General features: G+C 41.6%; 2 protein-coding genes across 2 annotated transcripts; one reads left to right on the forward strand and one right to left on the reverse strand.

Annotated features, from left to right (window-relative positions):
• The first annotated feature begins 399 nt into the window (after positions 1 to 399).
• Positions 400 to 3,706, forward strand: pigf (phosphatidylinositol glycan anchor biosynthesis, class F). Its single transcript, XM_037082289.1, has 5 exons — positions 400 to 794; positions 1,546 to 1,637; positions 2,073 to 2,189; positions 2,310 to 2,418; positions 3,352 to 3,706. Exons 1-5 carry the CDS (start codon positions 567 to 569, stop codon positions 3,463 to 3,465), a joined length of 660 nt encoding a protein of 219 aa, XP_036938184.1. The 5' UTR covers positions 400 to 566; the 3' UTR covers positions 3,466 to 3,706.
• Positions 3,707 to 12,554: 8,848 nt separating this feature from the next.
• On the reverse strand, positions 12,555 to 18,321 carry LOC119010446 (cytochrome c oxidase subunit 7A-related protein, mitochondrial). The gene is made up of 3 exons (XM_037082598.1): positions 18,163 to 18,321; positions 13,858 to 13,992; positions 12,555 to 12,922 (listed from the first exon to the last, which is right to left on the reverse strand). The coding sequence occupies exons 1-3, from the start codon at positions 18,232 to 18,234 to the stop codon at positions 12,782 to 12,784; spliced, it is 348 nt and encodes a 115-aa protein (XP_036938493.1). The 5' UTR covers positions 18,235 to 18,321; the 3' UTR covers positions 12,555 to 12,781.
• Between the last annotated feature and the right edge of the window lie 1,555 nt (positions 18,322 to 19,876).

Below are 19,876 nucleotides of genomic sequence, written 5' to 3' on the forward strand. Positions count from 1 at the left end.
AGTCCCGGTAAAACTCCACCGGCCTTCTGCGATTGGTTGGAGGAAACCTGTCACATTTGTAAAGCACACACCTACAAAACAATACTTCCTGTTTGCCGGACCTTGAATTCTTTCTTCAGAATAGAGGTCCAGTTTACACAAAAACATTCCCAAGGCATAAAGCTTTTTTGTTTTATTTTTCAATAAATATTTTCCAACTCCATGATACTGATACGTTACAATTGCTTTTGTTGATAGGAAAATACCAAATACATTAAATAATTATGCCACAACAATCACATCAGCTCTCTTAAAAACAAAATTTAAGATACCATAATCTATATTAACTTGTATTCTCTTTTTGTATTCTTGTTTCAGCACAGCTGCATTTTCAAGGTGAATCACTTGACCTTTATTGTGAAGTCCAACCGGAAGTCGGTGTCGCTCCATGTTTACGGAAGAGAGGTCACCGAAGCTCACCCATGGATTCAACCTGCTCTGCGCCTCGGTTATTAAATTAACACATTTAACTACTTTATTTTATCTTTCGTCTTAGCCTCGTGTTGTAGATAGGCGCATTTTTCATAATGTGGGACCATGAAATCAGAGCCATGGCGTCCACTCACGCCATCATCGCCGCCTCGGTGTTCATGGCGACCGTCCTACCTGCGGTGCTGGTGCCGGGCTTCTCGGTGTACGGCACCCACCTGCTGTGGCTCTACTCGGTGTCCGCAGCGGTCACCGCGGTCAGTGTCGCCGTCTTCTGGCTGCTTGGCATCACGCCGCCCACCAAGAAGCACACACTGGGCTACAAGGTGCTGACCTCCACTCATTGAGAATATTGATGTAGCATCAGAGAGCTAACTGTGGCTAATAACTGTTGAATGTTGACAAATACTCTAAAGACTGCAGCTAAATATTAAAGGAGCCCGAAGAGGTATTAGCAGCAAGAGCTACATGCGAATTCAAACTGCTGTCTGCAGTAAAATGCCCCTAAGTGACTTATATATTATCATATTACAGTCTTAGACAGTTAATAATGATGCATCAATGTGTAAGTAGCATTTTGATGTTGTGGCTTGATACCAGGGGTTTATCGATATGTCTTTTTCAGGGCAGATACTGAGACCGATCATTTGAAATCCGAGAGACTTGTGCAGTGTGGCTGCAAATATGGTCTCAAAAAATATGTATGATTTGTTTGCAATTTCAAATGTGATATGCAAGTAAGCAGATAAAATGGCCCCAGTCGACTAAAGTCCTGTGCGAACACTTTAAATAAACCTGATCAGTGCTGAGATTTCAATTTATTGTTTTGCCAAATGTCTGTTTTTCTGATATAGAATTAAATGGTGGTTAAGACTTTGAATTTGCTGCACCTGAGTGAACGTGCGCCTCCAGATACTCTCATCCAAACAAAACTATTTCACCAGAAAATGAACCTGATAAACACAAGAAATGTCAGACCTGATTACCAAAAGCTCTAGTCTTTACAGTTTGACTTTACTTTTGTATACATCACATGATTTATGTACATTAACTCTCTTCGCATGTTCCTTTCTGCAGCTGTCCAGGTTGGTTCGCTCCTGTCTGTACTTCTTCCTGTCATGCCTGTTCTTCCACACTGTGGTGGTTCTCTACGGAGCTCCGCTGATTGAGTGAGTAGCCGGTGGTGCTCATGTCGCGTCCCTGTATGTATGTATGTATGTATATATGTATAATATAGAGATATACCACAAAGTGAAAATATATATATATATATATATATATATATATATATATATATATATATATATATATATATCTATATCTATCTATATATATATATATATATATATATATATATATATATATATATATATATACACAGGACAGCAAGAGAGGATTTGTTGGTTCTTGTTGGTTTGCAGAGAGTTGGAAAACGTGTAATAATGATGTAATTAGTAGCCAACTACATACATTTTGAGATTATTTTGCCAATTAGTGTGTAATTTTTAAATTGAATGAGCTGATTTTCATTCAGTCTCTGATGATACAAGATGTTTGTGTCACTATAACTGCACCCTGAGCCTTTAATTCCTCATGTGTTTCAGATCTGCTTTGGAGACGTTCTCCCTGGCCGTGCTGCTGACCTCTCTGACCACACTGAGGTGTCTCTGTGTCCTCGGCCCCAACGTCCAGGCCTGGATACGAGTGTTCAGTCGGCATGGGTGAGCCTTGATTCTACTTGTCTTTTTCACCTTCTTCCTGTCTATATGTCATATGTTTTGCAAGCTTTTGTCCAATGAATACACGGACAGCTCTTGATTTTCCTCTGTCTCCGGCTCCAGAGCCATGTCTGTGTGGGACACCTGTCTGCAGATCACGGTGGCCTGCACGGTGGTGGGAGCCTGGGTTGGAGCCTTTCCTATACCTCTGGACTGGGACAGGCCGTGGCAGGTCAGCACACTCTGAAAATCCTCTCACACACCGTTGGAAAGACATTTTTTTGCCTCCCTGATTACGTTTTTCTGTGAGCTTGTACAATAAATCACTGTTTCAAGCTTAAGTGATCCGACCTGTTCACTAGGAGATAAATGTTTGTGAGATTTCATGTTGAGAGTAACGATATTTGGTACTGACGTCCTTTTTTTTTTCTACTGTTATAATTACTAGGAACACTTTATGTTTCGGGCTAACAGTAAATGTAAATATGGGTTGTTCTTAGCTGCTTGTACAGGTGATCTATACAGATGTTTTTATTCATTCATTTATTCATCTTTCTGCGGAGGATGGCCTGAAAAAAACACATTAATGTAATACACTTGAGTTTGGCTCGTGAATTGGTATATAATATGACCTCTTCAGAGCTCTAAAGGCATTAAAATAAAACGATTTGACAAGAGAGAATATTCAGGAATATTTTTCGCCTATATTTTTTCCCATCGTCTCAACAGTTTCTCTTCTGTTTCCTCAGCTAAAAAGAAGCCAGTTGTTTTCGTACCTCTTTAAACAGTATTGACCACAACCTCCACAAGTATGGAATTATAATTCACCACAGTAAAATTCAATCTTTCTCTTTTATATAATGAATTCAATATTGTGGAATGGAAAAAGGAAAAGATTAAAATTATAATTGCAAAGGCCGTTCTCTGCAAGATGACTGGGGGAAAATGCAAATTGGAGTTAGAAGGTGGTAATTGGAACATAAGTCTAACCGACACGGCTGCTGTACTTGTTGCTGTAGGAGATCCTCTTTATATTATCTGAACATTGCAAGTGGAGACATGTGAGTGTGAGTGAAGGTGACAAAAACTTTGATTCGTTTAGCTCCCCTTGATCTATCACTGCACAGCCAGGTGCTGTCTGACTGACTCGTCTTCTTTCCTGCAGGTTTGGCCTGTTTCCTGCAGCCTGGGTGCTATGATTGGTTACCTGACCGGGCTTGTTGCTGCTCCTGCGTGGATCCATTATCATCGGAAACAGCTCATATACAAGTGCAAGTGATGGACAGACACGTGTGTGTGTGTGCGCGCGTGTGAATGCAGCCATGAGGCTATTTCTTGTATTCCTTTAACTTCATACTGATTATTTATTGGGAAGATTTGGCTCCGTTTGTTGCCTGTAGGGAAGATGATTTTTGTAATAACAATTACTTTTTGAGCAGCATTATTTTGTACGCACGGAGGCAGAATATGTTTGAGAAGGTTTTTGACATGAATAAACATTTCCTCTTTGACAGTCTGCACTTTTTTGGGGAAATATTCTTGAACCACTTACCTCCCCCAAGGTTATGTTTTTCACCTGTGTCCTTTTCTTTGTCTGGTCATTTTGTTGGTTTGTGACCAGAATTGCACAAAAACTGTTGAATGAATTTCCACAAAACATGGATGGAGGATGCGTCTCAGCCCAGAATAGACCCCATTAACTTTCGGTGTCGATCCAGATAAAGAGGTTGATCTGGCACATTCAAATGTTTTATTGATACTGTTAGGGCTCAGTGGAGGTATGCGCTCTGCTGAGTGCTGTTCTAATTCACTAGAAGCTTGACACTTTAAAACCCAACTGAAACTACTAGTGAATTAGTTATGAGCAAGAACTTGCTTTAAAATAAGGAACATATTCTGAGCTAGAAAGACTTGCTTTAGACTTCTGTGGACACTATATACCTGCAGTTATGTGTACTGTTACGTAAGAATAGACCATTTTTATTGAGAGTTATTTATGGTGAATACCACCCTATAAAGCTAACACTGGCTAAAGCAAATTAAAGGATAAGTTCAGCCAAAAATTTAAAAGAATATCTACTCAGCCCCATGCAGATGGAAAGTTGGGTTAAACTTATCCTTTAAGTTTGTGATTCATATACAAACAGCCTTCTTAGGTTGTATAAATATGCAATATCATGGAGGTGACTGGGGAAAAACTGTAGTTGATAGCCTAGATAAAGAGCCAGTTTGCTGCTAATATGTATGCTAATAAGCCACAAGTTAATGCATTCCTTAATATAAACCACTATTTTTTATTATTTTTTTTTCACCATCTACAGTTTAAACCTGTAGATGGTGCTGTTGGATCAGTTCCTGTGTGTGTGTGTGTGTGTGTGTGTGTGCGCGTGTATTTGTGTGAAGAGAAGAAATCGAGCCTCTCTCTCACTTGCAAAGTAATACAAAGTAATAAGTATTATGGTTGGTCGGCCATTTATTGAAAGATTCATGAGGGAAAGTTAGAAAGTTAAAGAGCGTAAAAAGCGTAGACGTACTGCAGAGTGTACTTTCTGATACACACGTGCGCGCGCACACACACACACACACACACTGACGCCGTTCTGCACCTGAAGCCGACTCCTGATGAATACTGTTCTTTTTTAAAGAACCATTAATCTTACTCCAGCTCTGTTTCAACCCCCCTCCCTCTGCCGCTCTCATTCTCATTCCACCTTTTCACATCCTCGGGCGACCATATTGATTCACCTTCATTTTAGGGACATTAATTTTCCTCCTTTTTTCGTGCTGCCAACATCCCCCTCGTTCCCCCCTCGCAGCTGGTAACTTACATTTTCTGCATCACAGTGTCAGGTTGCAGAGTAAACGAGGGACGCCGTTTCGCAGGCTGGACCAGCCTGGACGCTCGTAGTACAGTTGAGTTGTGATGCAAGAAGGCAGATTATATCAGTCATCCTCGCAGTGTGGGGTTGGAGGAGAGTCTCAGCACAGAGCCAGGGGGCAGGGCTGTCCATACACCCTACATTTCAAGTCTTATATAAGGTTGTTGCTGGGGAAAAGCTGAGAAAAATAGCCTGAAGGGGGAAAAAAAGAAAAAAAACACTTAAGAAAAAAAAAAGCATACAGGGAGAGAGGGAATTTCAAAGCCTTTAAAGTTGCCCATGTGCACTTATAACATCAATCAGCACACCTTTTTCATGCCTCGATCTCTCCCTCCATCTCTTTGATGAAATTCATTCTGACCTCACGCTGTTACCTCTATTACGCTCCGTCTCTGTGCTTGCTTTTCTTCTTTTTTTCTTTTTTTTCTTCTCCCACCTCAGCTCCGATACGTCATTACCTGTGGAGAGCAGTGGAAGTGGTGAGCAGGGCCCTCTGAGAGTAAAGGGTGTGATACGTCTGATTTCCACCTCCCAGTCAAGTAGTGTGAATGTACAAAGGTGTCTCTTACGTGTCGCCACAGCAGGGCCACGTCACTTCAGGTGACAATTTCACACCGAGGTGTTCGTTTATGCCCGATCAATGTCACTTCTCGGACAGGGAACGTGGATGGAGTGGTCTTTTTTTTTGTTCATGCGCTCAGTTCCACTCGTGGTCGTTCCATGTGAGGAGAGACGAGCGAGAAGGCCGCTCGCTCACACCCGCTCAACAAAAGCCGCTGCTTCGCAAATTGCTCTCCTCATCCAATCTTGGAGAACTTTATTTATTCATTATTTGTTCCCAGGCAGTGCTATTGTCGCAGGGCATTGTGAGGAGAGGTAATTTGTCACTCCCCAACCCCTCGTCTCCCTCCTCCTCCTCCTCCCTCCCCAGTCCTTCCTGCCAGGCGTTTGTTTTGTTTGCTGTTACGCTTCTGCATTGTTCCTCTGAGGCGAGAGAAACAGACAGAGTTGTATACTGGGAATTAAGATGCAATCCTCAACCCTCGCCCAAAGTTAAACCACGCTTAATCAGTATCTCTTCGCGTCACTGGATTAAATGACTGTGCCGTGCGACAGACTTCATTAACACCCAGATCCATCTATCTCTTTTACCCTCCTTTGGATCATCTTGGCTTTATTGCCCCGCGGATGAGATGTAAGGTTCGGCCTCACAGCTCTTCACACCGTTTCCGGGCTGAAGCAGCCAGCTATCTTTCAGCGAGCTTTCAGGTTCACATTGACCCCCGGCACGCTTCCAGCCCAGCGCTGACAAAGCTGGCTAGTGAACATGTAAGAAGGTAACAAGCCACGTTTTTTCCTCAGGAGTTGCAGGAGAGCACATCACAGGTCACAGCAGTGTTAGGTAGATTCACCTGTCGGCCAGAAACACAACACCGAATAGACGCTAACGTTGTCTGCGCTGCGAAACACACACAGCTTAGTTTTGTCCACACACCAACACATGTTGTACTTTGCAGATATCATGCAGGGCGCCACCGAAGAGCACAAGTACAAGGTAGATTACCAAGCTTCACAGGTTAACCTGAACTTCTACTCTGCTTTGTGCACTTTGATTGAAATTGAACAAAACACATCCTTCCAGACAGACCTTATTAAAAAAAATGGTGTCATCGGTGCCGTCCTGCAGTGGCTTGACTTTTGAAAAACTACAGCCAAACATAAATGTGGGACATCATCTCAGTATGTGGGACATGAGACAAGGGATGCAAAAGCTGTGCAGTCGCACATAAAGTGGGACACCTGGTCATCCTATTTTCAATGGCAATGTAAGTTTGTTGGTCCAAACTGAACTATATCAGGGCAGCATGGTGCTTCAGTGGTTAGCATTGGTACCTCACGGCAAGAGGGTCCTGACTTTGATACCCGGCTGGGTGGAGCTTGGATGGAGCTTGCTGTACTCCAGCTTCTTCCTGTCATCCATTGTCTTACGTATTTATTTGATTCCTTTTTAACCTTTTAGTTCAGCTTCTCTGAGGAATCCTTTTTTCAGTTTTCAGTGACACTGAGATTACACAGTGGAAAAATACAATTATATATTTCATTCACAGAACTAAATCAGGTAAAATAGTTACCATGGGAAATAAAACCCTACAGATCAACAACCAAATTAACTTAAAGCAGTTACGGGGGTGGTGCTCAAGTTATTGAGAACACTTTCACAGTGTCAAGCGCTGATATAGTTTTCAGTTTTATGCCCTTTAAAAGAAACTGCTGCAGTAAAGATCAGTCCTGGCTCGAGGCCTTTCAAGGAGAAGTCACTGCGGGGTCACTAGAGTGAGTTAAAAGTGGACCGGGCTTCCAAAGCAGCACAGAAGTGGTGTCTGACGGCAGATTTCCAATCACCTTTATAGATATACCACACTTACTGCGCTTCTCAGTCAGAGAGGACCAACCGATCTTATCATAGAGGACAAAGTGGTGGGCGTCGAAGCTCCAGTGATAAACCTCAGTGGTGGTAAACACAATCTAAGTGTGGAGGCAGCAGCGTGTCAGTAAATTACATCCGCACAGCGCAGAACTGACTGGAAAGTTGATCCAACAGTCCTCTTTCTGCAAATCAAAAGAAAGCTCATTTCCATTCTGTATCTTTTGCCAAAGTTATGCCTCGCTTGAGAAAACATTCTTGTCCTAATACACATTTTTCACGACATTCTTTTATAGACAACAACTTTCAACAACTCTATCAGCAAATATTGATGTGCAGGCACCGCAGTCCCGGAGAATAATTCCCTCTCTAATCATGAATGCTGCCTGGGTCCAATCATTACACAGATAGACTGAAGAAATATAGAGTTGTGGACGGAATACAAATTGCAGAATATAATAGTTGTTGGATCGTCGAGTCTGTCTACTGTGAAAGTGCTCGTGTTCCCTGATCTTCTCTGCACAATTTGCCATATTCTTCTTTGAATGCACAGTATGCCCTCTCTGCGGTGAGAGGCATGACCACTGCAGCTGGACAGAGCCGGCTAGAGAGAGTCCGGTACAAACTTCTGCAGGAATAAACACCTGCAGTCACAGCAGATTCTGCTCTGATCCAGAGCCGTTATTGAGAGGAGGAGAGCTCAGAGATTACTTTTAAACTTTTGGGATTAAAACAGTGGAATTATCTTCACTCCTGTTTATCAATCTGACTGCAGCAGCGATATGCAGAGGTGACCTCCACTGTACCAGTCTCAACACAGTCTCTGGCGAGTGCTGAGTTCAGTGGGAATTGACCTGAGTAGTGTGGTAATTTGGCTGTTTGGGGCAAAACAAAAAACAAAACAAAAAAACACTTTTAAACCTTTAAGTTATTAAAGGGAAAAACAGTAAATATTTGTAAGTTAGTGCCTGGGGTAAATAAGATTTAACATTTTTTTATTTTCATGTTTAGTTTGGGTCAGAAAGTCCAAAAGTAATTACGTTTGTGGTCAGTATATGTTAAAATATTTTGGTTCTGACTCCAACTTAAGTGGTTTTACCAGTTTTCACTGGGACTGTATCGTGTTGCCACAAAAAAACGTACATGCCAATAATTCCAAATAATAGTAATTAAACAGTTATTACATTAAAATAATTCCACACTTGGAGTTCCCTGTAGAGCGAGGTGATAACATCTTCCCCCCTTACACATCTGGTGCTGCCGAGGGGGACGGCAGTATCTGTAAAGAGAGATGACATTTGAAATTTTCCTCCAGTCACACCCATCCTCCTCCATGTAACAACCTTCCTCTCACACTCTCATCCTCCCCCTCCTCACACCCGTCTTGCTTCCTGTGTATGTTTCTCCTTTTGCCCCAGCTTCCTGTGTTCACCCCCCCAGTGCGTGCTTCATTAACAGTTGGAGTGCGGCGTTATTGAGTGATAAACATGTTATTGCGGAGCTCTCGTGTCTCTTCTGTCAGGTCTAAGAGCGTCCACAATGGGGTCCGTTGTTACCGAGGGATGCTCAAGTGGGCTGTCGTGACGCAGCAGGGATGAGGGAGATGGAAGGGAGGAATCAAGGGGTTGCTGAAGTGTTCCTCCATGCAAAGCAGATATGAGGTTTATCTGCAAAACAAGATGCAAAAGAGGTTCCTCAAAAACATTCAAGGGATTATTTTCTCAGACATGTTACTAAGTTGTTCTGGCAGTCTCTCAATGGGTCACAAATGATATCTTTGGAGCTGAGAGATTTTTAGCCACACTTGCAGCATAGTTCAAGCGATGGCACAGTCGGCCTTTGATTCAGACAGAAACGTCTTAGCAGCCGTTGTATGGATTGCCATGAAAGTTTGTGACAGTCATAATCCCCAGAGGATGAATCCCAACTGACTCCAGCAATCCTTTAACTCTTCATCTACTCTTCATCTATTAATGAGATGCAAATAAGAAAGAAGTGTTTATAATCAAAATATTCCACACGTTTCACAGCTGCTGATCTTGGATTTTGAGGTTGGGGTTGTTGGCTTTCCAAGTAGCGTTCCAGCTGCGAGTGTCGATCGGGGGACTTGGACATTCCGACTTCCGACATCAAATGGAGTCGCCATTTTACAATGGGCCACAGCCAGATCATTTTTTTGATAGGTCACACCAATTGCGTTGCCCCCTTTTAGCAAATTGGCATGAACGCAAATGCACACTTCACCTTCGGGCCGGATTTCAGCTTCGTAGGGAGAAAAGCACAGCTGCCAAAAGGCGCAGATTTTTTTGCAGACCGACTGATGAAGAATGCACTTTTTCCATTGTAACAAAATACAGATTTTAACTGGAGCATTCGAGAGTTTTTGAATCACAGAGGAAAACTGCTCTAATTTGCTGAAATATCAGAAATCTTTACTTTCTAAAAAACATATCTAAATGAAACCATCATGAACACCAGTGCCTGCAGTTCATCTACACATGCACGCTGTGGAGCTCAACTGGTCTACAAAGTCTGACAGTCTTTTTTAATTCCAGATAGACTGTTGCACAAAAATAAAGACCCCCGAGCCTTGGAGTCCTGTTTCCATGGTAACACTAACATATCTGCTAGCAAACAAACCAAAGAGGAAATCTTGGCTCGACTGTGGTTTGAGAATAACATGGAAGAAGCAATGAACGGGTCAAGGTAAAGGCTTACATGTATTTATCTCATTCTTCTGCTGTTGATTGAACCATTACTCGACAAGGCACATGAACTGTTTCCGGGGTGGACATAAGGAGCCTCACGCATTGATAGGCCCAGCGTATTGAGCTGTAAGTGTATTTATTTACCCAGACTACATGGGATCTTTACATGTATTATCTAAGTTACAGCTGACAAGGATTCAAAAAGTCAGCATGCACTCTGTCTCCACTCTTCTGTCATATTTGGAGGGTTTCCTGCCTTCAGTTTGGTCTTCAGGAGTGAAACATTTGAGCAGATTGATTGAGGTCAGGGGCCTGACCTACATACTCTCAACTGTCTGGCCATGAAAAAAAAAACTCATTGATTGCTTTGATTGTGTGTGTGTGTGTGTGTGTGTGTGTGTGTGTGTGTGTGTGTGTGTGTGTGTGTAGGATTGCTGTCCTGCTGCGCTGGCCTCAAATTGGGAACGGCACTGAATTTAAAGTGAAGCCGAGCATGGGGTTTAAAGGCGGCAACACAACAACACAATGACCTCACTATGTGTGTGTGTGTGTGTGTGTGTGTGTGTGTGTGTGTGTGTGTGTGTGTGGCATGTAACATGGTCGTGCTGTGTTGCTACATGATTACAGCACCAATCAGTTAAAATCAGTGGAGGCCACCTCTTGTGAGTGTTTCACGTGACCCTGGACCTCTCACTGCACGATCGATACGAGCACGCAAGGGCAAGTTTTAAACAAAGCCACACGCTCCAACCAATCCACCATGTTCGCCTTAATGTGTGATTAAAGCGTTGGACATGTCCAGTGCAACAGCCTACTGTGGTGTAACTGGTGATCATGGTAGCGATGGAAGTAAATGGGGTCTTTTCTGTGCACAGAGACCGCTTGGTAGTTTTTGTGTAATCCTGCAGACAAACCAACAAATGGTCACGGGTGAAAACGTAACCTCCTTGGCGGCGATAACAAAGTTGCAGAAGACAAATGACACAAACGCGTCAAGGCAAGAGACACGGCGATCATCATCTGCGCTCAGCAGCTTGATGTGGGACTGCCAGCATGTCTGTCTGAAACAACCTCCCTTCCTCCCTCCTTCTGAACTCAGCGTGAAGCATCTGACATCACACCAGGGCCCACACATATAAATACTGTATGAGACGGTGCTCAAGCCAAGTGAGCAGCAGCTATGTTCCAGACCGGGTGTCTCCATCATGCTTGCTCCATCTCTTTCTCTCTTGCACACACACATCTATCACTGCGCTACTTCCTGTTGACGGCCGTAAGCATGAAGCGATCTTTACATCCCCGCTTCTATTTTAGCATTTAAAGCAGCTTGGAGAGATGCTGCAGCTCTCCAGCCTATACATAATTTCATACATGATGTCCAATGCATCTGTGGGCTGATTGGCAATAATGACACCTCTACTACAGGAAGAGCTATTTCAGGGACTGAAGCCACATTTCCAACGGCAGCAATGTTCCCCAAGGAACGGGAACATTTGGAGGAACTGCGTTTCCACAACAGAGACCCGGGTCTAAATTAAGTAACAGGGACATTAATGCATACACCAGAAACTCACTGCTTGTGGGGTTTTTTCTTCGTGGCATTTTATGTCAGCCACCATTTAAAAAAAAAACTGAAGCTGCAAACCAGTTTGTATTTTGTTCTTCGGTCTTCCAGACATCGACATGAATATCGTTGTCAAGGAAAAGGATTAGGGTCAGAATTACAACTTTTTGTTTTTCATGTTTTGTCATAATTCTAAGAAAGTCAGTCCGAATTTTTACTTTTACAGCAGGCCTAATCCATCTTCATACATCATTGGACAGTCGCGAGCAAAAATTCAAGAAATTATGACTTTTTTTTTGAGTCATAAGAAATAAGAAATCTGATTAAAACGTCATAATTAAAATAAAAGTGACAACAAAAAACTCTGAGAACAAATTGTCAGACTTGTTTTTTACAGTGGGCCTAATCCTCTTTTGTACATCATTGTTTGATAGTTGTGTGTGAAAATTATTCGTAAAAAAAAAGTTCTGGGTATAAAGTCATAATGCTGAGAAAAAAGTCAGACTAAATCGAATTTTTTTCTTATGTTACACTGGTACTAATCCTGTTCTGTACATTGTTGTACTTTTTCATGCTCATTTAAAAATAGTCTCTTTTTCATGTGACAGTGGACTAATTTGCCTAATCATGGTGGAAACACTGACAACAAACAGTTGAAAAAACCTTCGAGTTTTTTGAAAAGTAGTTCCTGGCACTCACATTACCAGGTGCTTTGGGAGGAAATGTGGCGATACAAACACAGGACATCAAGTTGAAGACAAACAAAAAAGCAAAAAGAACTTGGACTCAGAGCATGTTTTACCTTCGTTTCCCCTTAAAATTTATTAACTTAGACATCTTTTTGACAAGAAAAACAAACATTATTATTGTTATGATTGGCGTGATGGTCGGACAGAAATTAATTGTCATCTAAGAGTCCCAACAGGTGGCGTGGCGAGGGCAGTGGGAATGTTGGGTCGATCAATTACAGCAGCAATGTGTCAGAGGTTGTTCCAGAAAAGATCCTGCGTTGGTGTCGGTCACTTGTTGGCGGGCTGGGCTGCGATGTAAAGAGCCACCATACAGTAGAGAGCGCCTCCTACAGTGAGAGCCATAGTGGTGCGGTACAGGAGTCTGTCAGGAACTCCACGCTTCAGGTGAATGGGGACGCCCTCTGACGACTGAAAGAAACAGGAGGGAGAGGATGGTGGGGTAGGGGAGTGTTGGTGGAAGAAAAAAAGAAGAAAACATTAAAAATACACTAATTGAATCGTAACAGAAGGTACAGGCCGTCCTGAGCAATTTTCTGCACTAGAAAGGCCTCAACATGTTTAATTATTTGGGTTTGAACACAACGTTTCTGTAGTTACATATCAATCTATTTTTCTCTTTGACGACGCATGAAAAAAAACACCAAACTGCCGACCACTTCTGCAGGTTTTGGAAATCATTTTCTTCTTCAATATTGTGAAAACATGCTGTTTTGTTCTTCAAAAATATTTTCAGAATAAGAAACGCTGAAGTGACAGTCTGATTATAAGAACAAAGGTTTTCTACAGACTGCAAATTGCTTTTGAAGGCCAGAATTTCTACACAAAAAAAAAGGGTAAATCAAATCTGAATAAAGCAGCAGTCAATCCTGTAATTTCCATTTGTGTGACTGATTGCTCTTCCCATCTCCTGGGTCTCTTAGTATTTCACTGAGTGCCTCTCGAGTGATGAATATTGAGGGTTGAAGCAAGAGACCATAAGGACAATACACGCAATACACGCGCTGGCCGGTCCTGAAGTCTTATTCTGAAATCTAATTTGATTAATTAAAAGCTGATTCACTTTGTAAACTGTGTAAGTGGTGGTTCCATTTCCCGTGTCTGGAAGACCGTCTTCCAATTTCGGTGTTGATGAGTTTTTAAGTTGTTAAATTTATCTTGCAAATAATGTGTCGGATTCATGTTTACATTTTTTAAAACATCTAAATCTTTGAAGAAAAAGAAAAAAACATACAAAACATTATAAAAACGGTTTGGCTGTCACCCTAAAGTAACTCTGAGGAAGCCCTGTGTAAGACCCAGGCACTATACGACTGATGTCTTTTTCAGTCTGTGTTCTTCATTACCTGGAACAGCTTCTGGAGGTCAGGAACCCTGTTTGCTCCCAAGTACTCCGGTGTGGACCCGGCTTCTGACACCACCTTGGTGGGTGAGGCAAAGATCATGGTTGGGGACTCTGCTGGCACGACTGGCCTCAGCCCCTGAGAAAAAAAAACAAAAAATATTCATCTACATCTGATTAAAGGTTAGAGAAGCCAGATAGTGAAGGCAACGCTTGCTCTGCCCTCATTACCACCATTGAGGTGCCCTTGAGCAAGGCCCTTAACCCCAACTACTCTAGTAGAGCTGCTCAGTGACCAACAGATGAAAAGCTCTGGGTGTGAATGTATAACTGCGTGAATGTGATCAGGCTCTTCCTATAAAAAGGAAGCATCACTCTGAATGAACCCCCCTGAATACCTAAAGGTTAGGTAAGAAAAGGTGTTTATTGGCCCCAGTTGTAGATTTTCTACCTGCTGAGCGAAGGGAACACCGCCACCCATTTCCTCTGGTCATGAAGCACCAATTAAAAAAATACTTGTCATTTCTACTGCACAGATGGCCCAATTTTATGCAAGAGCCATAATTTCCAGCCGTGAAATGCCTCTTAAGTGCCTGCTTAGAATTATTTAAGGGCATCAACATTTCAAAAGTAGAGTGTATTAACATGCAAGCCTATTTTGTATTCCGCTATTCAGTGCCTGGGCTTGTCAAATGCAGCCAGACCTTTTTGCAGATTGGCCTTTTTTGTTGGCTATTTAACTGTATGAATCTAGGGAAATTATCATTAGCTGTTAAGCAAAACGAGAGGTACACTGTGGTGTTAATGAAGTACAAGCGTGCCTCTTTAATATCCTCTCACATGGAAGAAGCTTCTCACCCACCTTGGCTCTGAAAATTACTGGGAGACCCATTACCTTGTTAAGAGTGTGTGGAGGCAGATAGTGTGGGAGCGGGAAATTAAATCTGACATATAAAAAAAAAATGCAGAGGCACTGACAGCAGATTATTTTTACTTGCCATTTGAGAGAAGCCTTATCTAAAAGTGTTCACAGCAGGAACGCATATTTGTGATTTACACCTGAAAACATGGCACGGTCACCTTTGTTGTGCTGCCCCTGTGTAACCAGTTGTTTACAGGCGGATGTGAACTGTGCCTCGTGTCTGGTGGGAACTTCCTCACCTTTCACTACACACATGCAGGTTAGGTTAACTACATCTACATGGCCTGAAGGTGTGTGACTTGAGGTGTGATTGTTCTCGTTTGTATTTTTAGCCTTTTGACGGACTAACAGCCTTTCTATTGATCGTGCTCCTTCATCAAACTGCGAAGTGTGAGACCCGGGCAGGACAAACCGAGTTGAGGTCATGTGCTTTAAAGGCGATAATTGCTGAGTGCGAGTGGGAAAAGAGGCGGTAGAGGCTGCCACAGTATTACAGTTGCTGCTTTAAAGAGGCCGTGTCAACAAATTACTGACAAAGGTGAGATTTTCTATTATCCTCGAACAGCGAGGCTGGACATGGGCTTTTATTTTACAGCATGCTCAGCAAGCACCATAGTTTCATAGGAAAAGCAGGTCTATAGTCAACATTGTGTTTATTCAATTCTTTTAACATATTTAAGAATAACGCAGCCAATTCAATTCATTTTCTTTAAGCCGCAATAGACAAGAATCATTGTGAAGCAGATACTGATTGCAGTGTAATGGCTGAAACATGACACTCTCTGTATATAGACTGGTTCCCTATAAACCTCATTATGACTTCGCTAATCAGCCTCCCACTGGGCTGGATTTTCTTCCAGCAAAAATGATGGACGAATTAGTGCACAAAGGGAAACGTGTTTCCCCGTTTGATTCAGAGTGTATTAACACTTTAAATTTGAAACATACACATCTCATCCATACATGAAAATAATGATGAATGCAGAGCAGCTACTCATCTGTCTATATGTGAATTCTTTGGATGTTTTTTTTTTTTTTTTGCTGCCAAGTCCGATGTACACGGCTTGCAAAGCAGCTAAGAGAAAAGTAATTAAAATATGGAATCATCTATTAACATTTATCACATGTAATATTTAATTGATCAAATCCATTTCACTGTGTTGCAGGTGAACAGACAGAATTGTAAACTACACAGACTAATTAACTGATTTTTTGCAGGGGCTGAGTCCAACATCTGTCAGTGTTACAATTATGAAATTAAAGTTCATCACAGCGTCTCATCACCTGCTGCTGTTTGTTTATCTGCTAATAGAGAATAAATGTCACACCCGACATCTTATATGCCGCATGTACTCTATAATCATCTTACGTGATAAGTGGCACGTCGACAGGACTAAATGGAGAGATACCACAGCTTGGTGTGACTGGACTGTTGGGACGCTGTGTTACTTCATACTTCGTACGTTGCAGGCATCAAACTCACGATGAGTATTTATTTACAAAAAACAATAAAGTTTAATCAGTTTGAGCTGTTGTTTTTGTGCCTTGTTTAACTGAATATATGTCAGAATTATTGCAAATCAATGCCTTATTTTTTTATTTACATTTTATACAGCGTACCAACAATCTTTTTGCAGCTACTAAATAGCTAAAATGATGTGCCAGTTAAGAGAATGGAATGGGTTTTTGGTTGTTTTTTATTCCACATTGCCTGGGTTTTAATTAAGCACATTTGCTCATATCAGTATTTTGTATTTTAGATTTGATCTGCAAGTATTTGAAACAAGGTTCTTTTTAATATATTTGTGCCATCTCGGATTGTAGGTAACTCTTTTGTTTGTTCTCAGGAGTCTCTTGCAACCATATACCATCTCACTAACCCCTTTATTGACAGCAGGGTAGTTTCACTGTATCGCAGTTTCTTTTGTATCCAAAACCTTAATCTAATCTCTAAAACAGTTAAATTACAGATTTCACTACATGATTTACATAAATATCCCAATCAAATGAATCTTTGACTAGAGCCCGAACAACACTGGCTTTTTGGAGCCGATACTGACACCAATAAAGAAATAACGATATGGATACATTGGCCAGTATTCTAAGATTCACATAATATATTCATAAATGTACATTGTTTGCAATGAATTTTTAGAGTTTGACAATAAACTTTACTGTCTAAAATGACATCTGGAAATGTTATAATTAAACATTACCCTTAGCATGTTTTTTCTAAATTTGGTTCTGTAAAAACTTTTTCATATCGGAACATATCAGGCAAAATATGAGCTCATCAAAAAGCGGACAATAAGGACAATTACACTGAAGTGAAACATTAAACTTCATTGGGAATGTAATAATTATAAATTATGTCAGGCAACTAATTCTACATTACAATCTCTAGATTAAAAGTTTTAATATTGGCGCAGACAATGCTCTGACAGGCCAATATCGACCGACCAGCACTAAGGTGCATGACTTCCACCTATGACGACAAAGTGTGTGACAAACAACAATTCAATCTGAATTATATAAAAGTTGATGCATAACTTGCATGATGTTAACAAATGTGTATTATTTACACAAAATCAATATTTTGTTATCGTCATTACTGGTATATTGAGACACAGTCAAAGTCTACACGCTAAGATTAGGAAAAGTAAAATTGTACAGCGGTTAGAAAGGAGAAAATAAATTTGGGCTAAAGAACTTCAAAGAGGAATTTTCCTTCCTTCCGCTAAGAATAAATAAATGTTGGATAAGTGACTTACGAATGGAGACACATGAGAGCTTGGATGCAGCCTATCCAGCTATAATAGAATAACAAGCAGGCTGCAGTGTAAAGGACAGAGGAGCAATAACAAAGGTCACATCTGGCAGATGCTATGAGAGGCTATTGAATTCCGAAAATTGGCTGTAAAGTCACACAAAGACCAGATCGACAGATAGGAAATCGCCTAACCTTTCATTAACATGGCGAAAGAAAAAAAAAGAAAGAAAGAGAGGTCACTGCTTCTGTGTGGTTCGTCTGAGAGTCTTTAGAAACGTATATCACTTTACAAAACTGACTTTCTGAGACACAGTTCATGGATGAAGTTTATTTCAGCTTCAACGTTAACCGCCCGTGTATCATGACCGGAAACGACCGTTAGTAACAGTTATTTTTCAACAGAGAAGCAAGTCAAGAAAACAACACCACGTTTGGCAATTACAACACAAATATACATTTAACTACAGTGGAGACCTTTAGCTATGTTCAGGTGAAGTGAAAGCCTTGGGAGCTACAGTTCAGACAATAATGGTTGGTTATCCAACACCCGGACATGAAGGTCATCCTCGGCGGTTAACGAGTCGTTTTTAAGCCGACACACCGTCTCCCGGACTCACCTGAGGGTTGTAGGCAGCCGTGGGAGCAGACCCCGTCAATTTCTGGGTAATTCCGCTGAATTTGTAGTACATTTTCCTGCTGAAGGACGGGGGGTAAGTGTCACCCACAACAAAATCAACCGGTGAAGGGTCTACCGGCTGCGACCGTCGCGGTAAAGTGACGTAGCAGTGAGGCGGCTCGACGCTGCCTGTTGAAAATTCAGTATGGGAGCGTACAATAGAACTTTGCCGAAAATCCTAAATAAATAAATAAATAAATGATAGAGACCTGATACTCAGAGTATATTATGGTAGGTGGTGCTCATAATAGGCTATGATGTAAAAGAAAACTGCGTTTTACTGCCTTATCTTTGATTGATGTCCAGCTAGTGTCGTTTCAGGAGAATCTGAATTATAGTCAGACATTGTCAGGTGTAAATTCATAATAGGTTAAAGGAGTTTGTGCTGAAAGATATGCAGAAGAGGTAACAGTCATATTTTCAGGTCTCAATAATGTTTCCTAAATGCCAGGTCTGTGCTCAGTTGACCCATAATGAGTATGCATTCATGTAAATATATGTGTAACTTACTTACCCAATGATTATGTGATCAATATCCATGAAATGTGTCCCCAGTAGATAAATCCTACTGACCCTGGTAATCCCCTGACCTTTCATTCAGCCTTTCACTGAAAATATCAGTTCATTTTCCATTAAATATTAGTTTTCCCTTTATTTGTTTCACCCGTGTGTGAATTTCTATTTACCATATAGGTGTTATATTACAGGGTGGGCAGAATGAGACCTGAAGCTCAAGCCTTCAAAGCTCAACGACAGATGAGACCTTTACAGTCCTGCGTAAAAGGTTTGAACCTGGAGAACAGAGGGGCAGCAGTCTGTGATTCAAGTCGATTACCTCTTATAACGGCACTTTGTGAACTAGACTGAGGCGCTATGTTCACCCCAGTGTGAGTCTGATGAGAGCACCGAATGCCCTTGCCAGCGGGCTCAGGTGTTCTCCCCTTGAACATTACATTCCATCGCCTGCGGGACACTTAGAGGTGTAAATAGCATGTCATCATATCCGGACTTATAAAGCCCTATCTGCTGAAAAAGGCTTTATGCACTTACCGATCCGCCAAGCTGGGACAAGTTTAAAGGTCCCATATTGTAAAAAGTGAGATGTCTGTTTATTTTTCTATAACAAAGCTGGGATGTGTGCTCTATATATACTGTGAAACTATCTAAACCCTCAATCCAAGGAATAATTCACACAGCTCGTATTCAGAAACGGTGCCTTCAAATGAGCTGAGACATCAGTGAGGTTGTGGTGTCAAAACTATATAGTCATTACCCTTTGCCACACACAGCCAATCAGGACAATTGCTAGGCACTGACGCCAGTTTTACACTATGGCCACCCATGCAAAATGAGTCCATTCACTTGATCCATTTGGCCTGATGGAAAGTCCAGAAAAGAACCACACAATCAAATCATTTGTATCCCTAATAGAGTTAGCCAGGGGCTAATCCAGGGGTTAGCACACTTGGCTGGAGGATGTCTCTAATGTGCACGCTTAATGGACCCCACAATTCACAAGAAATCTGGGTTATTTTACATCCAGGAAGTCAATAATTTTTGGCTTCATGTGCCACTGAGGATGTTTGGCCATATTTCAAGGTATGACATCGTGTATCATAACCTGTTCGCTAACATTAGCATTCAGCCACTTCCTA

The sequence above is a fragment of the Acanthopagrus latus genome, chromosome 20 (genome assembly GCF_904848185.1).
Source record: "Acanthopagrus latus isolate v.2019 chromosome 20, fAcaLat1.1, whole genome shotgun sequence".
NCBI lineage: Eukaryota > Metazoa > Chordata > Actinopteri > Spariformes > Sparidae > Acanthopagrus > Acanthopagrus latus.

Bases quoted from the DNA above. Each gene is read 5' to 3' on its own strand.
- pigf (XM_037082289.1), top strand. From the start codon at position 567: ATGTGGGACCATGAAATCAGAGCCATGGCGTCCACTCACGCCATCATC. The intron at 795-1,545 runs GTGCTGACCTCC...TCCTTTCTGCAG, and splicing joins AGCACACACTGGGCTACAAG to CTGTCCAGGTTGGTTCGCTC. The intron at 1,638-2,072 runs GTGAGTAGCCGG...CATGTGTTTCAG, and splicing joins TACGGAGCTCCGCTGATTGA to ATCTGCTTTGGAGACGTTCT.
- LOC119010446 (XM_037082598.1), bottom strand. From the start codon at position 18,234: ATGTACTACAAATTCAGCGGAATTACCCAGAAATTGACGGGGTCTGCT. The intron at 13,993-18,162 runs GTGAGTCCGGGA...TTTTTTTCTCAG, and splicing joins CGGCTGCCTACAACCCTCAG to GGGCTGAGGCCAGTCGTGCC. The intron at 12,923-13,857 runs GTAATGAAGAAC...TGTTTCTTTCAG, and splicing joins ACCTCCAGAAGCTGTTCCAG to TCGTCAGAGGGCGTCCCCAT.